The sequence below is a fragment of the Anomaloglossus baeobatrachus genome, chromosome 1 (assembly GCF_048569485.1).
Source record: "Anomaloglossus baeobatrachus isolate aAnoBae1 chromosome 1, aAnoBae1.hap1, whole genome shotgun sequence".
Lineage (NCBI taxonomy): Eukaryota > Metazoa > Chordata > Amphibia > Anura > Aromobatidae > Anomaloglossus > Anomaloglossus baeobatrachus.
The window spans coordinates 708,370,892-708,397,617 of NC_134353.1; the positions used below are offsets into that span (position 1 = coordinate 708,370,892).

Below are 26,726 nucleotides of genomic sequence, written 5' to 3' on the forward strand. Positions count from 1 at the left end.
GCCCTACCTGCAGAGGGCCTACCACCACAGCTGCCATTACCTCCAGCCCTAGGGCTAACCAACTCAGCAGCGGCGGTTCCACCATCTTAACCGTAACCCGCAAGCAGCGTCACACCAATGACTTCAAATTCCCCTATAAATACTCCCCATTAAAAAGCGTCCCCAGGGTCATGGAACCAGGCAACGGCCAGCATTCACCCGTGACACAGCATCCCCGTAAATATACGGCCGGGACCGAGTACCCCATAGCCTTGGGCGACACGAGTTGATATGTGGCCGGTAACTGAGAGGTCCAGTCTGGAGCCCTGAGCTCCGGAGTGAGAGTGTATGTGGCCAGTGATGGAGAAGTCTGGACAGGAGCCTAGACCTTTGGTGTGAGCTCATGTGGCCGGTAACGGAGTGGTCTGGTCTGGAGCCCTGAGCTCCGGTGTGAGCGCATATGTGGTCGGTAACAGAGGTTCTGTCAGGGGCTCTGAGCTCCGGTGTGAGCGCATATGTGGTCGGTAACAGAGGTCCTGTCAGGGGCTCTGAGCTCCAGTATGAGCGCATATGTTGTCGGTATCAGAGGTCCTGTCAGGGGCACTGAGCTCCGGTGTGAGCGCATATGTGGTCGGTAACTGAGAGGTCCGGTCTGGAGCCCTGAACTCCGGTGTGAGCGCGTATATGGCCAGTGATGGAGAAGTCCGGACAGGAGCCTAGACCTCCCTTGTGAGCGCATAATTGGTCGGTACCAGAGGTCCTGTCAGGGTCACTGAGCTTTGGTGTGAGCGCATATGTGGCCAGTAACGGAGATGTCCTGTCAGGGGCACTGAGCTAGGGTGTGAGCGCATATGTGGTCGGTACCAGAGGTCCTGTCAGGGGCACTGAGCTCCGGTATGAGCGCATATGTGGTCGGTAACAGAGGTCCTGTCAGGGGCACTGAGCTCCGGTATGAGCGCATATGTGGTCGGTACCAGAGGTCCTGTCAGGGGCACTGAGCTCCGGTGTGAGCGCATATGTGGCCAGTAACGGAGATGTCCTGTCAGGGGCACTGAGCTAGGGTGTGAGCGCATATGTGGTCGGTAACAGAGGTCCTGTCAGGGGCACTGAGCTCCGGTGTGAGCGCATATGTGGCCAGTAACGGTCCTGTCAGAAGTCCTGAGTGCATATGTAGCCGCTGAAGGAGAGGTTCTGTCAGGAGCCCTAACCCTATATGTGACAGGTAACGTAGAAGTTCTCTCAGGAGCCCTGAGCTCCGGCGTGACAGCATTTGTATTTGTAGCCGGTACACTGGGGCTTCTCGGTCCTCCCCCGGGGCGGTGCTGCGGGCAGGACGGGGCGCGGCTCAGGGCGGGGGGCAGAACCGACAGTGCCACCCCCTCCCCGGATCCCGGACACGGCGGCTGCCGGAACCAGAGGAGCCCCGGGCTGAGCCCCCAATCCCAGACCCTGCCACACTTCCCTGCCCTCCTGTCATATCCACCATGTCCGTCTCCAGGTCGGTCTCCCCGCTGCCTGCCCCTGTGTCACCGCTGTCTGCCCTGCCAGGGTCCCCTTTCGCTGTCCCGAGTGGGCTGAGGACTCTGGCAGCCGCTGCACCAGCCGGAGGTGCTAAGCTCACCCACCCGGGTAAAGCCATCTTAGCAGGTTAGTAATGTGTGTGACAGGTGCCATGTGATGTGACGGCTTCTCCTGGGTACTGCCTGTCTCCTGGGTGGGTGGCATCACTAGCCCGGAGGGTATATGGTGATGAGTGCCCTGGCTCTCGGGGTACTGACACTGGCAGCTCTTCCCAATGCTAGTGATAGACTAGGTGCACTATTTCCCAGATGACGGCTGTGCCCGGGATTGCAGGCGGGGGCTCCATAGGGGCTCGGGCACAGGTTGAGTATTTGCGGGTTTTTTCAGTACGAGCAAAATGAATGAGATTTCTGAACCCTCGTGTACACACTGCGTTTTCCGTGGTATTTTAACCAATAATGCATTTTTTTGCTGTCCAATCTTTCACAGTTTTTGTACTTTAGAATCCATTCTTTTTATATCTTTTTTGCTGCGTTTTTTTTCTGCCAAGAGATGTGTTTTTAGTGCAGAAAAATCCTCGGCTAATAATGTCTGCACATTCCCTTGGTCAGGTCCAGGGTCATAGTGTCATCAGCAACAATGTACGGTGTTTCTCCCATTTTCTAAGGGTTAATACTTGGATGTAGAAGTGTTTGGTCCCTACATTCCCATTGATTTCCATAAGTCCGGGCAATATTGTGAGCACTGGGCTGAGGAGCCCTATATTACTGCCTGTTATTGCTATAGGGTGGCCCAACAACATGACATTGTTCTGATAAGGGGGCACAGCGCAGTCTGGGGGCTTCTCAGGGGTTGTCGAGAAGTCACGGTACCCATAGTCACAACATTTGCTTACAGACCTGGCCGCTTTTGGTGCTAAGAGCACTTTAATGGTTACATCCCACCCACAACAAATATTAGATTGTCTGTCGAGACCACCAAAATTGATAGGGTCTGCCAAGATGTATCTCACATCGATGGCCTCCTACACATTCATGTCACTACATATTTAATTATTTTTCTTGGTTTTCTTCTACAGTTGACCGAACAATAGAACGCAATCATTGAGGGGTCTGCAAATATTATCGCCTGGTGAAAGTTTAGCTTTACTGGTCTGAAATGAGTTGTCACTAATGTGAATGTTATGACCTCTACTGCCAGATCAAGGTCAAATTAGCAGGAATAGTAATGGTTCTGTAAAGAACATCTTTATCATTGAATGAAGTGAAGGTCCTCAGATGTTCTGCCAGAAGTCACAGGGTAGATAAGTATTGTACAGCTTCATATAAAATCGGAGTATAAAATGGAAGGGTATAAAAGATTTATGGCTTTTGGCTGAAGAGACTGGACCAGAATGTTCTTGATGAATTACTAATCTAAGTAAAGTACCTACCTCCATGCCCTAATGCTAAGCGAACAGTCTATTCGGAAGGCTAACATATCTTGTGAGTAGCCAAAAGGCTAGTAGCCACTGGCCAGAAGTGCGAGTTTGGCTATGCCAGTGCTTGCGTGTTACCAATGATTATACATTATAGCAGCTTGTGGCTGATCTGCCTACAACACCTTTCCCATCCGAAAAAAAAAAAAAAAGTGTCAACGATAGGAAAGATGACAGGCGGGAATGATGCATCGTTCTACTTGTACCAAACCCAAGCCCAACCCATGGGAGTGTGATGTCTGAAGTTTTATTGTAGGTACGTGGAGAAATTTAATGCAGCAATGTAGGAAATAAAATTACCAAAAATCCCTGCAGGGTATTGAGCCGTCAACTCCCCTGACATGTATTTGTAAATACTTGTATTTCTTATGAAAAAGTCATTCTAGAACTATGCATTTTGCCATTCCTCTGTTATTCTTCCTGGAAATATATGAATCAATTGGGCTTTCCTTTCTTACTTTGTCCATAGGGTGTTTTGGCATAAAATATTGCAAGTATTGATTGGTCAGTATCAGACTGTGTGTGGGCACTTCTAACTCGTAAGGCTGCTTTCACACATCCGTTTTTTGCAGTGCGGCACAATCCGGCTCAAAAACCTATGCAAAGGATGCGGTGAAAAAAATGGATCCGTTGCATACGTTTTTCCATGCGGCCCGTCTGTTTTTTCACTGATGCGGCTTAATACTGAGCATGCGCAGGTCAAAAAACCGCATCCGGTGTCCATAGGCTTGCATTGTAAATCGCGCCGGATATGGCGCAATGCGTTTTTTTCGCCACACAAAAAAAACGTGCCAGGCAACGTTCCATCCGGCCGCTGCATGGGCTAAATATGCCGCATCCGGCAAAAAACGGACGCAACGCAAGGCCATGCGGCACAATACGGCGCTAATGCAAGTCTATGAGGGAAAAACGCAACCGGCAGCAAAAAAAAAGGTTTCGTTTTTTCTACAAAGCGCCGTATTGTGCCGCTCAGCAAAAAACGGATGTGTGAAAGCAGCCTAAGGGGAATAGAAATGCCTAGTTGTCATTGTAGGACGAATTGCGTAGGAATGGCACAATGCAGAGTTGTTAAGGGGAATCTGTCACCAGGTTTATGTGACCTAATCTGAGAGCAGCATAATGTAGGGGCAGAGATCCCGATTCCAGCGATGGGTCACTTACTGGGCTGCTAAGTCTAGTTTTGATAAAATCACTGTTTAATCAGCAGTAGATTATCATGACAGGACAACTTGGCCCATAAATGTTACATTATGAGATTACTAAAAAAGACCTGTAGAAAGAGCTGACAGATGTCCTTTTAGGATCAGCCAAGTTCACGGGTCTTGGGACAATTCATAGAGTGGGTTACATATTGTACATATGGTAAATCCTCTCTCTGGAGTACATATACTAGTACCTGAGAATGTGAGCGATGCATATCACTGGCCACTGTTATCAATGTTCAGTAATCCCATCAGCCACCATACAATCTAATTGTGATGCCGCAGATGTTTTCTGTGGATTTCTGCAGCGGGCCAGTAATTATATGTAACAGATTGCCTGTCGTTCTGTACACGTCATGTATGAGACACATGAAGGCCTAGACCTGCACTGGGGTCACAGACAAAGGACGATTGCAGGTATTACCTGTCCACTTGGATTTATATACTGGGGTCAAACATTTGAGCAAGTGTTTGTCAGTCCTCAGAGACATCAGCGTCAGCAGATCCTACCTAAAAAAAAAAAAAAAAAATGAACAGAATCCACTAACCAGTAACACAGGTCTATGAGCTGCTAATGTGCTGACTAGTCGCTGGCAGCATTTCTATGACGTACCTTGTACTTTCACCTTTGTTCTCCTGGGTAGTGAAGAAAGGCAGCAAAACAAGTGCTAACAAAGAGCAGGAGAGGCAATGTATGCTAAAGGGGACTGCACTGATCTCTGGTCAGGGGCCCATAAATGCAGACAACTTGTGATGAGGCCGCTATGGACGGCCAACTCGTCCCATGTCCATACAGAGATGGGGCATGTACTGAACGCTGAGAGGGCAGAACCAGATTAGATCCGTGCCCATTTTCAAGGGAGAGATGAGGCAGATTGGGTTCTTATTATACAGTTGTATGGACTGAAATTTCTAAATGTGGTATCTTATTAGGTAGTTTTCGCTTTAGTTTCCCACGACCCCACTGCTCTACTATGGAGCGTTAACCCGCACCACATGGTGTCTTTATGTTGCACTCTATGACAAAGATTGACTGTATGCTTCAAGGTGAGAATGAAATCCAATGATTGCACAACGTTTTATGCAGGGTTGAAAAACACGTATCTTTATGTTTGTCTGAAATTCGAGGCATGCAGAAGTATGGTCTGGCTCCTTACACCCTTGCGTGCCGTTTTGGGCTTTGTACACCTTAGGCCCTGTGCGCACTTGCCTTTTTTTGCCGCAGATTTCCTGCGGTTTCGCTGCATGTTATGTTCATAACATCTCTGCAGTGATTCACCAGCAAAACCTATTGGAAAAAGAAATCCTGTGCGCACTATGCGGATTTTGACAGCTGCATGTTTTGCTGCGGGATTCCCGCAGCAAAAACAACTGCATGTCACTTCTTTTCCGCACGTCGCTCCGGGATTTCACTTTATTGACTGCCATGTAATCGTGAAATCCCGCAGGGAATAACGCAGGCAGCAAATTCTGTGCGGTTCATTGCGTTTTCCTGTGTTATTCCCTCCGGCATTTTGCGGTTTACCTGCGGTAATGTACATCGCTGCCTGCGGTTTGCAGGGAAGTGATGTCATTATGACAGGAAGAGGAAGCGGAGCAGAGAGTAAGCACACACATATCACACTCACACAGAAACACAGACATATAGAATACACATAGAAAGCAAACGGACATATAGAAAAAAAAACACGTGGGCTCCGCCGTATTTTTACCGTCCAGCCGAGGTAAGCACACAGCGGCGGCCCTGTATTCTCAGGCTGGGGTGGGCGAGGGGCAGGGTTAATGCCCCCCCTCTCCCGCAGCCGTGAATATCAGCCCGCAGCTGCCCCGGGACTGTCACACCATTATGCGGCAGTCCCGGAGTGTCCCCGGCTCTTCCAATTGCCGTGATGCGGTGGCAATCAGGGTAATATAATGAGTTAATGGCAGCAGATCGGCCCCACTAAGTCCAGGCTTGATCATGGCAGCGTCTATGTGACAGCTGACATGATCAACCCGTAAGTAAAGTGAAAAAACACACACACTGAAAACCTTTTATTTTAAATAAAACACAAAAAAGCCCCTGGTTCACCCCTTTATTAACCCCCCCAAAACACACAGCTCCGGCATAATCCACGTCCTCCGATGCTTGCATCCAGCCGCGACTGACACTGCACTGAATGCAGCCTCGCAACGAGACAGCAGAGGTAACCACAGGCCATTTCCCATGGCCAGTAATGTGAACACACTACCGACCGTGAGAAATGCAGCATGTGCTGACAGGGATTCTATCGATCTATCCCTCGATCTATCCCTCGATCTATCCCTCGATCTATCCCTCGATCTATCCCTCGATCTATCCCTCGATCTATCCCTCGATCTATCCCTCGATCTATCCCTCGATCTATCCCTCGATCTATCCCTCGATCTATCCCTCGATCTATCCCTCGATCTATCCCTCGATCTATCCCTCTCAGAAGGAAATTACTTTTTTTTTTTTCTTTCAATGTGCTTTATTGCATTGAATGCATTAAAGCACATGTACCAACCCGCATGTGCAAAATCGCAGCAATACCGTGGTAAAACCGCATGCAGTTTTCAGGTGCGGTTTGCTGCGTTTTTTTACCGCGGGTGCGGTAATCTTTCAGACCCTGCGGAATTTTCTTAAGAAAATTCCGTTTTCCAGTGCGCACAGGGCCTAAAGGCCGCTTTACATGCTACGACATCGCTAAAGCGATGTCGTTGGGGTCACAGAATTTGTGACGCACATCCGGCCGCGTTAGCGATGTCGTTGCGTGTGACACCTATGAGCGATTTTGATTCGTTGCAAAAACGTGCAAAATCGCTAATCGGTGACATGCCCCCTATTCCCAATTATTGTTACTCCTACAGGTACGATGTAGTTTGTCGTTCCTGCGGCAGCACACATCGCTATGTGTGACACCGCAGGAACGAGGAACCTCACCTTACCTGCGGCCGCCTGCAATGAGGAAGGAAGGAGGTGGGCGGTATGTTGCGTTCCGCTCATCTCCGCCCCTCCACTTTGATTGGGTGGACGCTTAGTGACGTTGCTGTGACGCCGAACGAACCGCCCCCTTAGAAAGGAGGCGGTTCGCCGGTCACAGCGACGTCACGAGGCAGGTAAGTATGTGTGATGGGTCCGCGCGATTTTGTGCGCCACGGGCAGCGATTTGCCCATGACGCAGAAACGATGGAGGCGGGTACACACGCTAGCGAGATCGCAGCATGTAAAGCGGCCTTAAGGCTATCTTCATACAGGGTGTTTTTGCTCAGGATTTTTCTGCAGCATAACCTCATGTTTTGCCAGGAAATGACCTGCGGTTTTACTGCAGTTTTGTACTTCCTCACTGATTTGTATGGGTAACAAACTGTGGTAAAATCGCAGTTAAAAACTGCAAAAGCAAAAATTGACATGGTCATCCTTTCAATGACAAAACAGTCAGTGTGAAAATCACAGGCGTTTTGTGTGTTTGAGATTTTAGGAATCTCACTGGCTTTGCTGGCACTGTGAAGGCAGCGTTTTATTATCATGGATTTGCATAAAACCAAGGCACATACCATGCTAAAAAAAACGCAGCAAAAAACTCCCTGTGTGAACATAGCCTAATATGGTAGTTTGTTCGGAATCCATAAATAAGGCCTTGCTGCAAAGAGTGCAGTGGTCATTTCACAATTCTGGGCAATTATTGTGCCCATTTTCTGTTAGGGGGCTTTTAGATTGGCCAACTTCTTCATGTTAATAAGCGCTGATTGTTTATAATAGATTTAAAGATGTAAGAATAAATTGATTCACTCATAATAGATAAAAAAATACAGTGCAATGCAGTTTACTGAAATCGTAATTACATACATAAAAAAAACATACAAGATATGAAAAGATATTCTCAACAGCTAAAGAAATAGCAATAAACGTGTATTGGGCCTCATTCACAAGTTGGTGTTTTTTATGTAAGCAAAAAAAAATTGGTTCCAGTTTCCTTAGTGTTTTGGAATCAAGTTTAAACAGTGTTTATTCCCATCCTTCATATATGGGGGAATCTCTGACCTTTTCCCCTGCAAAATAGCAAACGCCCAGATGGACGAGAACAATCATCCTATTTTACCGTATCTTGCAGTTTGGACGCAACTTTACTTTGCCTAAGGCTGGACTCACACGAGCGTATGGCATCGGATGCGAGATGCTAATGTCCCCCGGCTCAGGCTCTGCTGCGAGCGTGAGCCGAGTGTCATGCGACTGTAACCCGATCTTGCGATCGGGTCACAGCTGTGAGGCTGAGTGCGGGCTCTGCGGAGGAGAGGGAGGGGTTAATCCTCCCATCTCCTCCACTGTCAGCCAGTGCGTAGATCGCACTGCACTGGGATAACATCCGAGTGCAGTCCGATGTATCTCTCGCATCCATTCACTTGAATGGGTGCGAGAGATACGGCTCTCGCAGACAATCGCAGCATGCTGCCGCTTTTCTCGCATCCAGAATCTGGATGCGAGAAAAGCTGACCAACAGCTCAACCTCATTGCCTAACATTGGTCAGAGTGCAATGCGAGAATTTCTCGCATTGCACTCGTCCGATTTTCACGCTCGTGTGAGTGTACCCTAATCCTAACTTTTTATACCCCTTCTGGAACAGCATGCCAGACAGACCTGGAGCTCCAAGTAACGTAATTACCATAGTTAGACATGTGATTGAATGTCCATATGTTCTGGGTTCCTACTGAATGTAAGCATACCTTTTGTTCAGTGATTGGCTGTTTTATTTCAGAGATATGTGCAAGTAAAGTTCCAGCAATGTAATTTTATATGATTGACAGGTGCAACAAGAAGGGAATAAGTGGGTCGGTTCTTGCCATCTATTCCCGCCCCTGTCTGCCTGCCTGGCCTTCCTCCCCCTGTCACAGACAACGGCACAGACAGACGGGCAGCAATAGATAGCAAGACTTGACCCACATATTCCCTTCCTGTTGCACCTGTCAATCAAATAGCAGTGTATTGCTGTAATTTTACTTCCATATATTTCTGAAATAAAACATCCAATCTCAGAAAATAAGCTATGCTTACATTCCACATCCTAGCGCCAGTATAGCACCTACTTTACTTTATATGTAAAAATCCTGCTGGTTGGTTCCCTTTAACTGTGAAACTACAATGAGGCATAATTGTATGGTAAATCCATTAGGCGACATCACTCATCAATATTTTTAATCAGAATTTCATCAGTATTTGCCAAAAAACAGAACAGGTGTCAATATTTCAATTACAGTGATCTAAAATACTAATGTGCCTTAAACAAAATTAAACCCTTCCAGTATTTCAATAGGCTACATACAAGCCAATCTGCACTTTTTTTTAATGGTTTATTTACACAGGCCAACGAATACTGATGGGTACAGGATGATTGTGGATACAGGATGTTTAATACAGGGCATAATGTTAGGCTACTTTCACACATCCGGTTTTTGCTAAGCGGCACAATACGGCGCTTTGCAGAAAAAACGCAACTGTTTTTTGGGGTTTTTTTTCCGGCGCTTGCGTTTTTTCTGCATAGACTTGCATTAGCGCCGTATTGTGCCGCATGGCCTTGTGTTGCGTCCGGTTTTTACCGGATGCAGCATATTTAGCCCATGCGGCGGCCGGATAGAATGTTGCCTGGGACGTTTTTTTGTGCAGCGAAAAAAACGCATCGCGCCGGATGCGGCGCGATTTACAATGCAAGCCTATGGGCGTCCTGCGGCAAAAAACGCATCCGGCCGCCGGATGCGTTTTTTTGCACTGCGCATGCTTAGTATCAAGCCGCATCCATCAAAAAACGGACGGGCCGCATGGAAAAACATATGCAACGGATCCGTTTTTTTCGTCGCAACCGCTGCATAGGTTTTTGAGCCGCACTGAAAAAAACGGATGTGTGAAAGCAGCCTTATGCCTATGATTTTTATGCCATCATAAATGATCCAGTCACCTGAGCGAATAAATGTTTTGTTCATTTTTTTCGGGTGATCATCAGGATGCTTACATGGGCCAATAATTGGGAATAAACGTGGATGGTCGACTCGATTAAATGTACCTCCTGGATTCCCACCATGTTCTAGTTCTCGTTCAGCACTCTGTTAGGAGCTTCTGTCTTGATGCCCAAAAAGCATTATTCAGACATTCACTTGATTTCAGTGAGGAATGATATCTGATTTCTTGGCTCTTCCCTGTAGATGTTGTATTATTTTTTTCTAGAATAGAGCAGGCAGGGAGGTTACGAAGCCCTTCAGCTCATTACTAATACCTGCTCCATACGCTCTGCATTGGAGATTTAATCTTCCTGCCTCTTGCCTTATTATCTAAATTTAATTTTGTACCTTCAAGTTATAGGTCCCTAGACAGAGAGTTTCTTCATTATATTAAATGGACTGCACTGTAGTTATTTTGTACAATGTGCTTTACCATTCTCTAATGTTACATCTATCGCCATATAAAAACAGACAAAGAACAGAAGTGGTATGGCTTCTAACCTACTGATGTGGCGCGCTTCTTCTAACCTCTTACAATATATTGGTGGCCAGTTGTAGACAAAGTGGGGCCCTGGGCAAAAATTAAAAGTGGGGCTTCAACTGCTAAAATATTGCTCCATCACACACTTAGGCTATGTGCGCACTAGAAATGTGAAGTTTCTCAAGAAAATTTCTCGAGAAACTTCTGGGAGTGAAAGATTTCCGGACCTCCGGAAAAAATCCGCACCAAATCCGCATGCGGATTTGCCGCGGATTTGCCGCGGATTAGCCGCGGAATTGCCACGATTTTCCCGTGGGTGGTTCCCTGCGGATTTTTGCAGGCTGTACTGCCGAAATCCGCAGGGTACCTGTGGAAATAATGGACATGTTCATTCTCTCAAGAAAGTTTCTCGAGAAATTCTTCTCAAGGAAATTTCTTGAGAAAAATCCGCACCAGTGCGCACAGCTATTTTTTTTTACCATAGGATTTGCTGGGAAATGTCTGCACAAAGATTGCAGACATTTCTCAAGAAATTTCCACGGTAAATCCGCGGGTAAAAAGCTCTAGTGCGCACATAGCCTTAAGTTGCATTTACAGGAGCCGATTTCAGACCTTTAAACGAGCACGATCAATTATAGTAATGTCATCTGGCTGTTGTGTACAGGCCTTTTCACACATTTGGACAAAGAATGATTGCGATAGAATGATCACTAATAAATCATTGTGTACCCCATAGGTCATGTTATTTGACGCACAACTCCTGTTTACACTGGGTGATGTGCTGCTGAGAACAATGATCCTGATTCATTAAGACTGGCGTTGTGCATGCCAGTCTTAATAAATGAAGCTAATGGAGTAATATAATATACTGTACACACAATACATTAAAAGACGCACTCCACTTAATGAATAAAGGTGGTGTCTCACACAGCGACTGCGACAACGACGTCGCTGCTACGTCACCATTTTCTGTGACGTAGCAGCGACGTCCCGTCGCTGTGCTGTGTGTGACATCCAGCAACGAGCTGGCCCCTGCTGTGAGGTCGCCGCTCGTTGCTGAATGTCCTGCTTCATTTTTTGGACGTTGCTCTCCCGCTGTGAAGCACACATCGCTGTGTGTGACAGTGAGAGAGCGACGAACTGAAGCGAGCAGGGAGCAGGAGCCGGCGTCTGGCAGCCTGCGGTAAGCTGTAACCACGGTAAACATCGGGTAACCAAGAAGCCCTTTCCTTGGTTACCCGATATTTACATTAGTTACTAGCACCGCACTCTCACGCTGCCAGTGCCGGCTCCCTGCTCCCCTAGCCAGAGTACACATCGGGTTAATTACCCGATGTGTACTCCAGATTACCCGATGTGTACTCCAGCTACGTGAGCAGGGAGCCGGCACTGGCAGCGTGAGAGCGCACATGCTGAGCGCTGGCTCCCTGCACACGTAGCCGGAGCCGGAGTACACATCGGGTAATTAACGCAATGTGTACCCTGGCTAGGAGATCAGGGAGCCAGCGCTAAGCGTGTGCACTGGTAACCAAGGTAAATATTGGGTAATGGTTACCCGATATTTACCTTAGTTACCAAGTGCAGCATGGCTTCCACAGCGACGCGTGTCGTTATGATCTCTGCTGTGTTTGACAGCTAAGCAGCGATCATAACAGCGACTTACTAGGTCGCTGTTGCGTCACAGAAAATGATGACGTAACAGCGACGTCATTGGCGTTGTCGCTATGTGTGAACCCAGCTTAAGGAAACTTACAAGTCCTGTCCACCCCCAGCACAAATGTACTTATGCACACAGAACATACATGCATACAATCAAACCATAGCACATACATACAGTATATCTATACACAGTATGTATATAGACACACACACACCATCGGTACATTAGTGTGGTGCCCAAACCACTGTCAGTACATATATACTGCACCAAGCTTAGTAAAGTGATGAGTTCTCATGTCAGGTCAGCCTGAACCTACAACTCACATTATGTCTTTATGATTGGTAAGGAGACACTGGGAGCTGTTGTTACCAGTCATCATCAGACTGCGGACCATACAGGAACCAATGCACTGATGAGATGCAGTCAGTATCACAAATGAACATTTACATCCAGGTACCTTATAGGTGACTTCATCTCAGATTAGAGTACTGTATTCCTATCCCTTCTGTTTACATGTACTGCAGACTCCATGATGAGATTTTACTAGGACAGTTTTTCTTTCCAGATTTCCCTCTTCTCTGTCTTCAGCAGCACATCCTGACACTGTGCATTTTAAAAATGAAAGTATCATTATACTGCCCCAGATATATAAATATCTCTCATGCTCCACCCGTGAATAAATAATTCCCCCTCATGTTACTCCTGCACAAAATATCCCCCCACACACTGCCCCTCGCCATAATATGCCCCCCGCACATACTGCCCCTCTCCATAATATGCCCCCCGCACATACTGCCCCTCTCCATAATATGCCCCCCGCACATACTGCCCCTCTCCATAATATGCCCCCTGCACATACTGCCCCTCTCCATAATATGCCCCCCGCACATACTGCCCCTCTCCATAATATGCCCCCCGCACAAAATGCCCCTCGCCATAATATGCCCCCCACACGCACTGCCCCTCTCCATAATATGCCCCCCCACACGCACTGCCCCTCTCCATAATATGCCCCCCCACACGCACTGCCCCTCTCCATAATATGCCCCCCCACATGCACTGCCCCTCTCCATAATATGCCCCCCCACATGCACTGCCCCTCTCCATAATATGCCCCCCCACACGCACTGCCCCTCTCCATAATATGCCCCCCCACACGCACTGCCCCTCTCCATAATATGCCCCCCCACACGCACTGCCCCTCTCCATAATATGCCCCCCCACACGCACTGCCCCTCTCCATAATATGCCCCCCACACGCACTGCCCCTCTCCATAATATGCCCCCCCACACGCACTGCCCCTCTCCATAATATGCCCCCCCCCCCACACGCACTGCCCCTCTCCATAATATGCCCCCCCACACGCACTGCCCCTCTCCATAATATGCCCCCCCACACACGCACTGCCCCTCTCCATAATATGCCCCCCCCCACACGCACTGCCCCTCTCCATAATATGCCCCCCCACACGCACTGCCCCTCTCCATAATATGCCCCCCCCCCCACGCACTGCCCCTCTCCATAATATGCCCCCCCCCCCACACGCACTGCCCCTCTCCATAATATGCCCCCCCACACGCACTGCCCCTCTCCATAATATGCCCCCCCACACGCACTGCCCCTCTCCATAATATGCCCCCCCCCCACACGCACTGCCCCTCTCCATAATATGCCCCCCCACACGCACTGCCCCTCTCCATAATATGCCCCCCCACACGCACTGCCCCTCTCCATAATATGCCCCCCCCCACACGCACTGCCCCTCTCCATAATATGCCCCCCCACACACACTGCCCCTCTCCATAATATGCCCCCCCCCACACGCACTGCCCCTCTCCATAATATGCCCCCCCCACACGCACTGCCCCTCTCCATAATATGCCCCCCCCCCACACGCACTGCCCCTCTCCATAATATGCCCCCCCCCCACACGCACTGCCCCTCTCCATAATATGCCCCCCCACACGCACTGCCCCTCTCCATAATATGCCCCCCCACACGCACTGCCCCTCTCCATAATATGCCCCCCCCACACGCACTGCCCCTCTCCATAATATGCCCCCCCACACGCACCGCCCTTCTTCATGCTATTCCCCACTCACTCCAACTTTCCATAATATCCCCCCACACACTATCAATCTCAATAATAGCCCTCCACATACTATCTCTCTCCATACTATCCCATCACAGTGCCCCTCTCCCCCCACACAGCCTCTCTCTAGAATATCCCCACATATACACTGCCCCTCTCCATAATCTCCCCACACATACTGCCACTCTCCATAATATCCCCACACACACTGCCCCTCTGCATAATAGCCCCCACATACTATATCACACCATGTTATCCCATCACACAGTGCCTCTCTCCATAATGTCCCACACACATTGCCACTTTTCATAATGTCCCCAACACATTGCCCCTCTTTATAATGTCCAACCCCTCACTGCCCCTCTCAATTATCTCCCCCCACACACTGCCCCTCCTGTAATATCCTCCCACACACTGCCTCTGTCCATAATCTCCCCCCACACGGTACTCTCCATGTCTCGCCACACACTGCTCCTCTCTATAATTTCCCCCACATACACTGCCCCTCTCCATATTATCCTCCCATACATTGTGCCTCTCCATAATGTCCAGCCACATGCTGTCCCTCTTCATAATATCCCCCACACACTGCCCTTCTTCAAAAAAGCTCCCCAAACTGTCCATCTCCAAAAAAGCCCCCCAAAGTTTCCCTTTCCATAATGTCCCCCCAAACTTCCCCTGTCTATAACTTCTCCTCATACTACATCTCTGCATAAAGTTTCCCTCCTTTCTCCGTGTTAGACTTTTTCCCTTTTACAATTCCCCCTAATTGCCCAATAATGGCCCAATTTGCTTCAAATATCCCTCGTTGCCCTATAAAGTTCCCAATTGCCTTAAATGTCAATTGAAAAGTAACGCCAATCCACCCCTACCACTGTCCCCTCATCTAAAATTATTGCACATCTCCTCTTCGGTTCCTTCATGAGTGCTTCTGGAGCCCGCCGTGTACTCTCCACCTTTGCAGCCCCAGTGGCCGTGAGATGATGTCAGCAGCATGCCTACCTCATCATGTCGCTGCACGCCCCTGCCCCAGTCTGACACCGCACTGTTCAAATCTATTTGCGTCTGAAAGATGCAAATACATTTGAATATAAGAAGGGAGCGGCATCTCCAGGGTCTTGCTGGCCTCATATTGTGCTAGCCTGGACTCCCGCAGTGTTAAGGACATAATGATCATATGAGCGTAATGTCACCAAAAGTCTTAAAAGTCTTAAGCCCTGTGCGCACTAGACGTTTTAGTTGCGTTTTTACCGCGTTTTTGTGCTGAAAACGCTGTAACATTGGTTCCCCAGCAATGTCTATGGGTTTTCAGAAGTGCTGTCCGCACACAGCATTTTTTTGTAGCTGCGTTTTTGTGGTGACCACAAAAACGCAGCATGTCAATTATTTCTGCGTTTATCACTCATTAAATGTAGTGCACAACAATGCAGCCAAAAACGCGTTGCGTTTTTACAACTGGTGCTTTTTTTTGCGTTTTTGTGCGTTTTTTGCAGATAAAAACGCACAAAAAACGCAGCGTGAAAAAAATGCCTAGTGCGCACATAGCCTAAGTGGGTGGGGGCCCTGGGCAGTTGCCCAGTGTCCCCACCCTGCCCATAAATAACAAGAAAACCAAAAAAGAAAAAAATACTCCTAAAATCAATATTTATTAAAGGTAAAATATTAAAAATGCTCAAAAATACAGAGCATAATAACTCTTATATTATCAAAAGTAGTTAACTGGTCACGTGGAGTGAGTGGGAGGACAAGAAGGGTACAAAACCAGCTAGTGAGGGAAGGGGCACTAGTTATCTCAGCGTTAATAGGTGAGCCCTAGGTAGCATGGCTCCAGATCTTTTAATTGAAAATATGAGTAGCCTATTGTCCTTAGGGATATATTGGGGATGGTCTCTCCCTCCCTTATAGCTACCTACCAGCGGAGGTGCACCTTAAAGTATTGGGTACCCCCCGCTCCTCGTCGGTACCCAAGTCAACTGTGCATGTATATTTATATGTACAGTGATAATTGGCTATTATTGCATGAGGAGCATACGAAAGAACTGTGTATGGATTCCCAAATTTGATGCAAAAATATACTACATAGTAGTTCATCTTGTTTTTTTCTTTCCTTATCTAAGGATAAGCTGTATTACGGTTATCAACCTTTCTAGGTAACCAATTCTGATAATGACCTATTGACTATTTTGCACTTCCACTCTTGGTGGTGGGTCTTCTTGCGACCTGCGGGTCAAAGGGACAGCCGACGAGGAGCGGGGGGTACCCAATACTTTAAGGTGCACCTCCGCTGGTAGGTAGCTATAAGGGAGGGAGAGACCATCCCCGATATATCCCTAAGGACAATAGGCTACTCATATTTTCAATTAAAAGATCTGGAGCCATGCTACCTAGGGCTCACCTATTAACGCTGAGATAACTAGTGCCCCTTCCCTCACTAGCTGGTTTTGTACCCTTCTTGTCCTCCCACTTACTCCACGTGACCAGTTAACTACTTTTGATAATATAAGAGTTATTATGCTCTGTATTTTTGAGCATTTTTAATATTTTACCTTTAATAAATATTGATTTTAGGAGTATTTTTTTTCTTTTTTGTTTTTTTTTGCATGAACACTCCTAGTCTTATTGTGTTTGGTTGGCCATAAATAAGACAAGTAACATTCTATCTCACCACAGTAGCTTTCTTCCACCACGTAGCATCATCTGCATTCCTCAGTATGTATTCCAGAGTACAGTGATTGTACCTTCACCAGCACACTGTGCTCTCTCATTAAGCCATTGATTAATACTTCATTCCCTCTGTGCTCTAGTGCTGTTATTATGTATAAAGATGCTGATATAATTGGGGGCACTGTTGTGTACAGATATTTTCATGCTCTCTTCAGTGTTTAGAGTGGTTGCTTTTGTAGAAATTAGAACTTTTTAATGATACTATTTTTGCAGTGCGAGTGCTGCAGATTGGGGATAATGTCTGGTAGAGAAATGCTAGGTTTTTGAAAAATATATCTCCAAAATGTCCCTTATCTAAATGGAACCTGTTCTACAAATCCTTCTTGGCTACAGCCACCGTGCTATTTTGGGTACAGTGGTTACAGTTGAACCTAGGTCATGGATCTTGGGGAGGCACAAAAGATTCCTTTGGTCCATATGAGAACACCAATATTACTAGAGATCTGTGATAGTTGGAGGAACTGTAAGAGATTTTCTATTGGGGCCACCAAGCTTCATGCTACGCCTCTGGTGATATCATTAGTAAAAAGCATCAATGTAAACTGCTGCCATTTCCAGTAGCTTGTATTAGGTTTGTTTTTTTTGTTTTTATTTACTCTAAGTATACCCTAAAGTAATTTTTCACTTAAAAGTGTACATTTTGGTTCAATGTCATGATCTTTTGTATTCTATTACTATGTTGTATTAAAAACGTATAGGTTGACCTTGCTGACTTTTATAGGCGAATCGTCAATTATTGGGAATAAAAGGGCATTCACTGGTATCTTTTAACTATTGCCCTGCAACCTCTGGCTGCATTTACATATTGTGCCGTGATTTCTGAAACTTACTGCAAAATGTTGTGGGATTTTTAGCATTAAAAAACAAAAACTTAAATTACAAGGGGTAACAAAAACTTTCTATTTCATAAGAGCTGTGGGATAGTCGCCTCCGGAGTTGTTTACAGCAGAAACTTAAGAATAGGGAAGAAGCTCGAGCATCTTGATCAATAGGGGAAATCAAAATTCTAAAACCTATACCCCTTCCTTCACTGACACCCTCCCTTTTCCCTTGGATCAAGTTGATGGACTCGACTTTTTTTCAACCATACTATATGTTCTACTATCCATCTTGTGGTTGCAGCAGCCATATTACTTCAAGAATATGATGCAATCAGAGTTGAAACTGCTCAAACATGTTCATTATTACACTCTGTAAATGTTAAACGGGCCCAGTAATTTATTTTTTGGCCATCCAGAATTTTTTCTTAAGCAGTTATCAAATTTGAAAGCTACAGTTTCTGCTCAAATTGTATTACTGGCCACTGTTTGTGCAAATACACAGCCTTTATTGTCTTTTTTTTTTTTTTTTTGCATGCAGTAGGAAAGTAGTTCTGCTAATGTTGTTTTCTCTTGGCCCTAATGCTCTTATGTATCGTACAATGGGTTTATTTGGAAAATCATGAATGGATATATAATATATTTTTATATTTAGTATCCACATTTACTTCTCTATTTTCTTCCGAATATAAGTGCTCTAAAGTCCCGAGGACAGGTTGTGGCTCTTAGGTACTCTAACGTCACTCTGTGAAAGGAGTCAATGGGCGTATAAAACAAGAAAAGCTGGACCCCGGGCTGGGGAAAGTGAGGAGGAAGACAGTTTGTACTAGAGAAACATGTGTAGACATACTTGTATCCTGCTATTTGTAATTTGAGATGGCCTTTGTAACCTGACAAACATTTGTGCTGAAAGAATTGAAAAGGTTTATCTGCAGCACAAGAATTGTGAGATGATGATCACATAGCAGTCCCCTAAGGCGATGTGTGCATAGTGTGTTTTTCGCAACGTTTTTGCTCATTTTTCAGGTGCGTTTTTGTGCATTTTTAGACTCAAAATTGCATGACTTTGCTTCCCCAGCAAAGCCTATAAGTTTTCATTTTTGCTGTCCGCACAGAACATTTTTTTTTTTTAGCTGCGTTTTTGATCTGAAAAAAAAAATGGACATGTGTGACGCCCTGGCAAAACCAGGTAATCACACAGTAAGGCCCCCCCGCACAACACCTTCCCACACAGGGTTACATACAGCCGACCTGAAACCCTAGCCACACCCCCTTAATGTAGGACAGACACACCAGTGGGCCGGACCAGGCGGATGAGAAACGCCCACCTAGGGGTCTGGAGAACCCGGGGCGGGAAAAATAGTTGAATCGAAGTCAGAGAGTTGAGTTGAAAGGAGGAGAGGAGGTGAAGTTCAAGGGGAGCAGTGTAGCTCCAGTGAAGTGCGGAGTCAGAAAGGAAAGGTGTCGGGGTTGGAGCCCCGGGCGTACTGGCTAGGTGGCAGACGGTGGTCCGTATCTAGCAGGAGACGGGAAGACGGCTGCCGGAGATCCGAGGTGGACAGGGTTGGAGCCCGCCGGTACCGACACCGGAGAACCGACCCGGAAACCGTGCACAGAGGGGGTACTTGGACCCTGAAGCCAGGACCGGAACCAACGGCCTAGCTAATTAACCAATTTAGGGCAAGATTATAGGTCCTGTCCCAACAGCAGGCAACCACCCACCGAGAGGGATAGGGCATCCGCCAGGGCCCGGTAGGTCCCAAGGGTCAGCGGACAAGGCTCCCAACAGAAAGGACCGGGAGCGAACTCCCGTGTTTCACACTGGAAAGTCCAACACACCACACACTGAGTGCAGTGGAAAGTGATACGGATCATCAGCCCGGCTGTGGGACCAGATACACCCGACCACAGTGGCCAGCCACCAGCACCTTGGTTTACCACTGGACTTGTGTGATTTATTCAACCGTGAGTAACCAAACATCCCCCGGTCCGACCGGGCACGCCGGCCCCTGCAGTCATCATCCCCGGCATAGAGACATTGGGTCCCGGGGCATCCATCCCTACCCACATCCAGCTGCCATCCCATCGTCCCTGGGAGTCCCACAACAGTAGCACTGGTGACACACTTCACCACACACCGTGGGTGGCGTCACAAACAGTTTACGGCAAATCCCGTACAAATACGTCCCCTTTTACTTCAAGTGTCCGCGCGACCCCCGGGTCCGGTAGAATCCCTCGAGCCACACTGCGGATCCTTATTCGAGCAGCCCAGCTGCTGGCACGGGGGCGGCACACATCAATTCTTTCCTTTCGTTTTACTGCATTTTTCACCATGCAATTCATTGGAAAAACGCAGCAAAACGCAGTGATGCAAAACGCAGCCAAACACGCACCGAAACAGTGTCAAATAAATGCTGTGTATGCACATAGCCTAAAGATTTTCTAAAAATATCTTCAGCAGACCTTATACAACGAGGTGTCTTATAGGTCACATAGATATGAAAAGGTAGCAAACCGGGTACAAGAAAATATAAAACTTAACCTTTAATAAATATTCCTTAAAAGGAAGCAAGAGATCCTTACTTCAATAAAAAGTTATCTAAAAAAGTGCCATACACCACACATCCCCCTTAGCATGTATCAGGGGCTCAAATGGCCAGAAAAGGACTTCCTGAAAGATAACATATATAGTGTGCTGACCAGTGCAATCTGCACAGACAAGGACAGCCACCGACAGGATTTGGACTAGAAGTACCACAAGGTCCAGAAATCACTGTCTCAATAGAAATAAAATGGAATGGTCTCACCCATCATGATGTGATCCATCCACCTTCACTTATAAAGGATTCTCATATCATCCTGAGCGACCCAATGGTCCTTAAATGGACTGAACATATGGTCCCCTTTTAAAGATGAAATCCTTAAGTCCCTGTTCTTCCAACGCGTTTCCTACATCTGTATTCTTCAGGGGAGTTTACATCAGAGACCAGTCCTTATCCACAAGGACTGGACAGGACATGCAGACGGCAGCAGCGGGCCTTCCAAAACACTGAAAAATACAGATGTAGGAAACGCGTGATACATGCTAAAGGTGGTGTCACAAATAGCGACGACAACGACGTCGCTGCTAAGTCACCATTTTCTGTGACGTAGCAGCGACGTCCCGTCGCTCTCACTGTGTGTGACATCCAGCAACGGCCTGGACCCTGCTGTGAGGTCGCCGGTCGTTGCTGAATGTCCGGCTTCATTTTTTGGACGTTGCTCTCCCGCTGTGAAGCACACATCGCTGTGTGTGACAGTGAGAGAGCGACGAACTGAAGCAAGCAGGGAGCCGGCGTCTGGCTGCCTGCGGTAAGCTGTAACCACGGTAAACATCGGGTAACCAAGAAGCCCTTTCCTTGGTTACCCGATATTTACCTTAGTTACTAGCGTCCGCCGCTCTCACGCTGCCAGTGCCGGCTCCCTGCACACGTAGCTGAAGTACACATCGGGTAATTAACCCGATGTGTACTGTGGCTAGGAGTGCAGGGAACAGGGAGCCGGCACTGGCAGCGTGAGAGCGGTGGACGCTAGTAACTAAGGTAAATATCGGGTAACCAAGAGAAGTGCTTTCCTTGGTTACCCGATATTTACCTTAGTTACGCTTCCACGCGTCGCTGGGGGCTGGTCACTGGTCGCTGGTGAGATCTGCCTGTTTGACAGCTCACCAGCGACCATGTAACGACGCAGCAGCGATCCTGATAAGGTCAGATCGCTGGTCGTGATCGCTGCTGCGTCGCTATGTGTGACACCACCTTAAGGGGGATGTGTGGTGTATGGCACTTTTTTAGATAACTTTTTATTGAAGTAAGGATCTCTTGCTTCCTTTTAAGGAACAATTTAGTAAAGGTTAAGTTTTCTATTTTCTTGTACCCTGGTTTGCTACCTTCTGATTATTTGGATTGCGGTACTTTACCAGTGGCTATTATTTCATATATATGAGTTGTTATAAAATGCTCATTTGAGGTTAATCTGACAATGAGCATTAGGTGACTATTTGATGGTGCAGCATTTCTGCACCTATTAGGTAAGTTAGGTTACTTGCGTATTTTTAATGTTCTCTTTGTTGTTTTATATTTTACATAAATTTTTGACACAGCAGTTTTTGTCTCTTTTTGGCTTATGTTTCAAATAAAGCTGTTTTGATTTAGCTACTTCCTGATATTTGACTTTGAAAAAACTAGTAGATACAGCAATGTTGACTACATGTGTTTGTAGTATGTGTCCGGAATGGAAACACACTAAAAACACAGATGCATTTTTAACAATCATATTTATTGCAATTATTGGAATTCTGTTTGGAAACTCTACATAACCGCAAGAAAAATTGACATGTTATGGATTTCAACAACACGCACCGCAGGTCAGTTTACACTGAGTTAAAAAAAAAGCAGTGTGCATGAGATTTCTACAAATCAAATCCACTTTTGCTAACACTGAACAATGCTGAATATTTTTTTTGATCAGCAGAAAATATGCTGCTAAAAATGTCACCAAAAACTCATTGTGGGAACTTAACCTAAGAAGAGGATGTATAACATGATTATAAAGATTTAAAGAGTTTGGCCACTACTTTAATACTGATGACCTATCCCCCCCCAGTCCCCTCCACCTGCTCAGCTGTTCTCGGTCCCGGTGGCAGCAGCAGGCAGCCGGAAATGCTCAGTTCCGGAGCTGCCCTGTCAATTTAACCTGGGTACTGCACAGTCGCCTCCCATTCAAAACAATAGGAGGGTTACAGTCTTGTTTACACTTTTTAAAGCAGGGGTGGGGAACCTCCAGTCTCCTACAGATTCACAGAGACCGCAGTGGTTGGGCGGGTGGTCCTAGCTTGCTGGCTGCTGGCCCTTTAGTTCCTCTTTACACAGCGATCATGTGCATGTAGTGTTCAAAATGGAACGGTGCAGCGCCTACAATGAAGGATTACGTCCGGATGTTGGCCAGTGCCAGCATCAGGATGAACTCTATGGATGGAGTTGGTGTGTTCTGCATTTCCATCCCATCGATGAAGAAACCATGTGATGTATATGATACACCCCCAGCATATCTTCTGTGATGTAAATGTTCCAGCGTCCCCTATGTGATGTATATAGTTCTGGTGTCTTCTGTGTGATGTATATTATAGTCTGTGTCTCCTATGTGATTTGTGTGTATAGCAGTCTTACTGTCTCCTATGTAATGTGTACAGCAGTCTTGTGTCTCCTATGTGATGTATATACAGCAGAGTCAGTGTCTCCTTTTTTCTATCTATATACTAAATAGTATGGGTGGAGTGTACCTGTACACTAACATATGCCCACTTAGTACCTTCCAGCACAAGGAGCACTTTATGAAGTGTGTACTGAATTGCTTACTTTACACAACCTATCCATGTCTTATTACTGGAATCCTACACTGAACCAATGTACTCTTAAGGCCGCTTTACACGCTACGACATCGCTAAAGCGATCTTGTTGTGGTCACGGAATTTGTGACGCACATCCGGCCGCGTTAGCGATGTTGTTGCTTGTGACACCTATTAGCGATTTTGAATTGTTGCAAAAACGTTAAAAATCGGTGACATCCCCCCCCCTAATCTCGATTATCGTTGCTGCTGCAGTAACGGTATAGTTCGTCGTTCCTGCGGCAGCACACATCGTTATGTGTGACGCCGCTGGAACGACAAACATCTCCTTACCTGCGTCCCGCCCGCAATAAGGAAGGAAGGAGGTGGGCGGGATGTTCGTCCCTTTCATCTCCGCCCCTCCGCTTCTATTGGGCGTCCGCTTAGTGACGTCGCTGTGACGCCAAATGAACCGCCCCCTTAGAAAGGAGGCAGTTCACCGGTCACAGAGACGTCGCTAGGCAGGTAAGTAGTGTGACGGTTCTGAGCGATGTTGTGCGCCATGGGCAACGATTTGCCCGTGTCGCACAACTGATGGGGGCAGGTACGCACGCTAGCGATATCTGATATCGGTAATGATATCGCAGCGTGTAAAGCGGCCTTTACCTTAAGACAATATCTAGAGCTCCTCTTTGGAACCATTATGTTGGTTGAATGCCACCTTTTACTGAACCTCTAGTAACCACATAACAGCCAAGGTCTGCATGTACCCAAATTGTGGGATTGCCATGCCAGTGACAGTAAGGTGCCTAGCTGCACAGTTGGCTCCTTTTTAAACAATATTAAAGGGAAGCGGTCATGTGAAAAAATCTATTAACATGTAAATATAGGGTCAATAGCGTTTGAACCTGCCACCCCGCACTTAGAGCCGTGCTGCCGGGAGAAAATTAACTTTATTCCCCCCGGCAGCATTTGGCTTTATAGAAATTTGGCTCCAGTCACCGCTCAATGTACAGTGAGCGGCGGCTGTAATAGTGGCCCCCACATTGACAGTCCAATCTGCATTGGAGCTCTGCATTAGACTATGGAAGCTGGATGCTGCCAGGAGGAATGAAGTTAATTTGTTCCTGGCATTGGGGTCTAAGTGTAGGTACCAGGTGGGTTCAAAACACTATTAACCTGCAGATTAACCCCATATCTGCAGGCTTATAGTGTTTTGGGGTTTTTTTCGGTTGTTTTTTACATGACTGGTTCCTTTAAAGGGAAGCTCCTTTGCACAGGTTAGGCCTGTCCTTTGTGGCAATAATTTTTCTTTAGTCATTTAAGGCGAGTTAATGCAAGCTATAATTTGGATGTCTAAAGCAAATCCATAGACCTGGAATGCGGCACATACAGATGGCAGTCCTGTGCATGGAACCTTTTATATATGGAGCCATACTGTGTAAATATAGCTCTGTGCCTGCTGGATAACTTCAGTGTCTGTATCGGTCCATTCAGTAGCTTTCCTGTTGTTATGCTTCTCGGCATAGTGATCAGTGAGCCTTTGTTGCCTGTGTTACTGGATTTTGCAGATTTTTAGCATTCCACTTCGAACTACTGTATCTGTGTAGTTGATACTGATAGATCTCTTTTTGCAATATTCCAATGGCAAAAGCATTCCTCCCAAAACCAAAGAACCATTATTCTCATAACTACTATCTACCAAATAAGAATTTTAATGTCTTTGCCTCCTTTATTGTTCATTCAGAAGGGCTGATCTTGGCCATTAAAGGGCCTGTCTGGTCTCAGCATATTGAAAAATCGTATGAAAAATCGTATGAAAAATCTTGAAGTCATATGATCAGTAAATCACATGCCTCATAAGAAAACAAAGAAAAAGCAGTAAAATAGAAAAATGTTACCTCTAGTGCTCTGTATGTGATCCAGCCAGAAGAGGGGCGTTGTCTCCAATCACCAATCTGTAAGCTGCTGATTCATACTCCTCTGCGAGTGAGGCCACAGAACGTACACACCATGGCATGACGCCACAGCTCTGCATACTGACCTGGATCCATGGGCTTCAATATTCACTCCCTTAATCTTGTATCAATGGCAGTGAAAGTCTGTGCAGCCTGTAGACCAAGAAGGGAGCCCACTTTAATTTTGACTAGCACTCAAAATGAATTAATACTATGTGCTAACTGATTTGGGGACTGTATTTAGTGTAAGCACTTGGGGTCCGACTCAGTAATGCTTTTGCACTTGTTCATCGATTTTATTTTCTGCCTTCTTTGTTTGCATCAAATTCTATTTTCTATTGGTGCCTTATTTTTTTTTTTTTTAAACCTTTTCACCATGGGGGCCAATGTCGTTTTTTTTCTGTCCACATACACATGAGGGCTTGTTTTTTGCGGAACGACTTGTACTTTTGAATGACACCTTTTGAATACAATTCTGACATTTTGTTTGGGGGGAGAAATGTTTGTACTGTAAAAATGTGGTTTTAGTGGTAAAAATTACCTTTCAATAAGCTATTGCTCATCAGTACTATTATAGCAATGCCAAACATGTACAGTTTTATAAATTGTTTAAGTGTTGCAAAAAAAAAAATAATCTGAAGTTTGCAAAATAAAAACGTTTTCATTTTGCAGTCGATGAAGCCTTGGAATTGGTTTATTTTTTTGCGGGCGAGACATTTTTATTGATACCATATTGGGATAGCTATGATGTGTTTTGATCACTTGTTACAGCATTATTTGTGGAATTGCAGCAACCAAAAAAACATAATTTTGGCATTCTTGAAATTTTTTTTGTTTACAGTGTTTACCGATCAAGTTAATTATTTTTATATTTTGATAGACCAGACTTTTCTGAATGTGGCAATAAAACATGTGTATTTGTTTTTATTTAATTATCTTTATTTTTAATTAAGCAAAAGGGGGGTACTTTGAACTTTTAATTTTTATTTTTTTTTTAATGTCAGATTTTTTTAAAACCTTTTTTTCTTTAACTTTTCCCTATTTTTAATAGTTCCTTTAGTGCAGGGGTGGAGAACATTTTTACTGCCAGGGGCTGTTTGGAATTTTCTACCAAACTTCGGTGGCCGCACTAAATTATTAACTTGAAAATTACCCGGCTATATTTGGTCAAACAATTAATTAAACCCCCCCTACCCTATTGTGGTGGCTGGAGCAGCTTCTCTTTGCTGTGGCTGTGATGTTCGGTGATATTGTGTGTGTGTGTGTGTGTGTGTGTGTGTGTGTGTGTGTATGTATGTATGTATGTATGTATATGTGTGTGTGTGTGTATATGTGTGTGTGTGTATGTGTATGTGTGTATGTATATATATATATATATATATATATATATATATGTATATGTGTATATGTATGTATGTATATATATATATGTGTATATGTATGTATATATATATATATA

The 26,726-nt window shown here is 46.0% G+C and overlaps 1 protein-coding gene across 1 annotated transcript in view; it reads left to right on the forward strand.

Moving 5' to 3' along the window:
* Positions 1 to 1,340: 1,340 nt before the first annotated feature.
* Positions 1,341 to 26,726, forward strand: part of SLC25A1 (solute carrier family 25 member 1) — a 66,689-nt gene continuing 41,303 nt past the window's right edge. Inside the window, exon 1 of the mRNA XM_075321292.1 lies at positions 1,341 to 1,626. Within this exon, the coding sequence (XP_075177407.1) occupies positions 1,464 to 1,626 (163 nt within the window). The 5' untranslated portion in view covers positions 1,341 to 1,463. The remainder of the gene's footprint in view (positions 1,627 to 26,726) is intronic.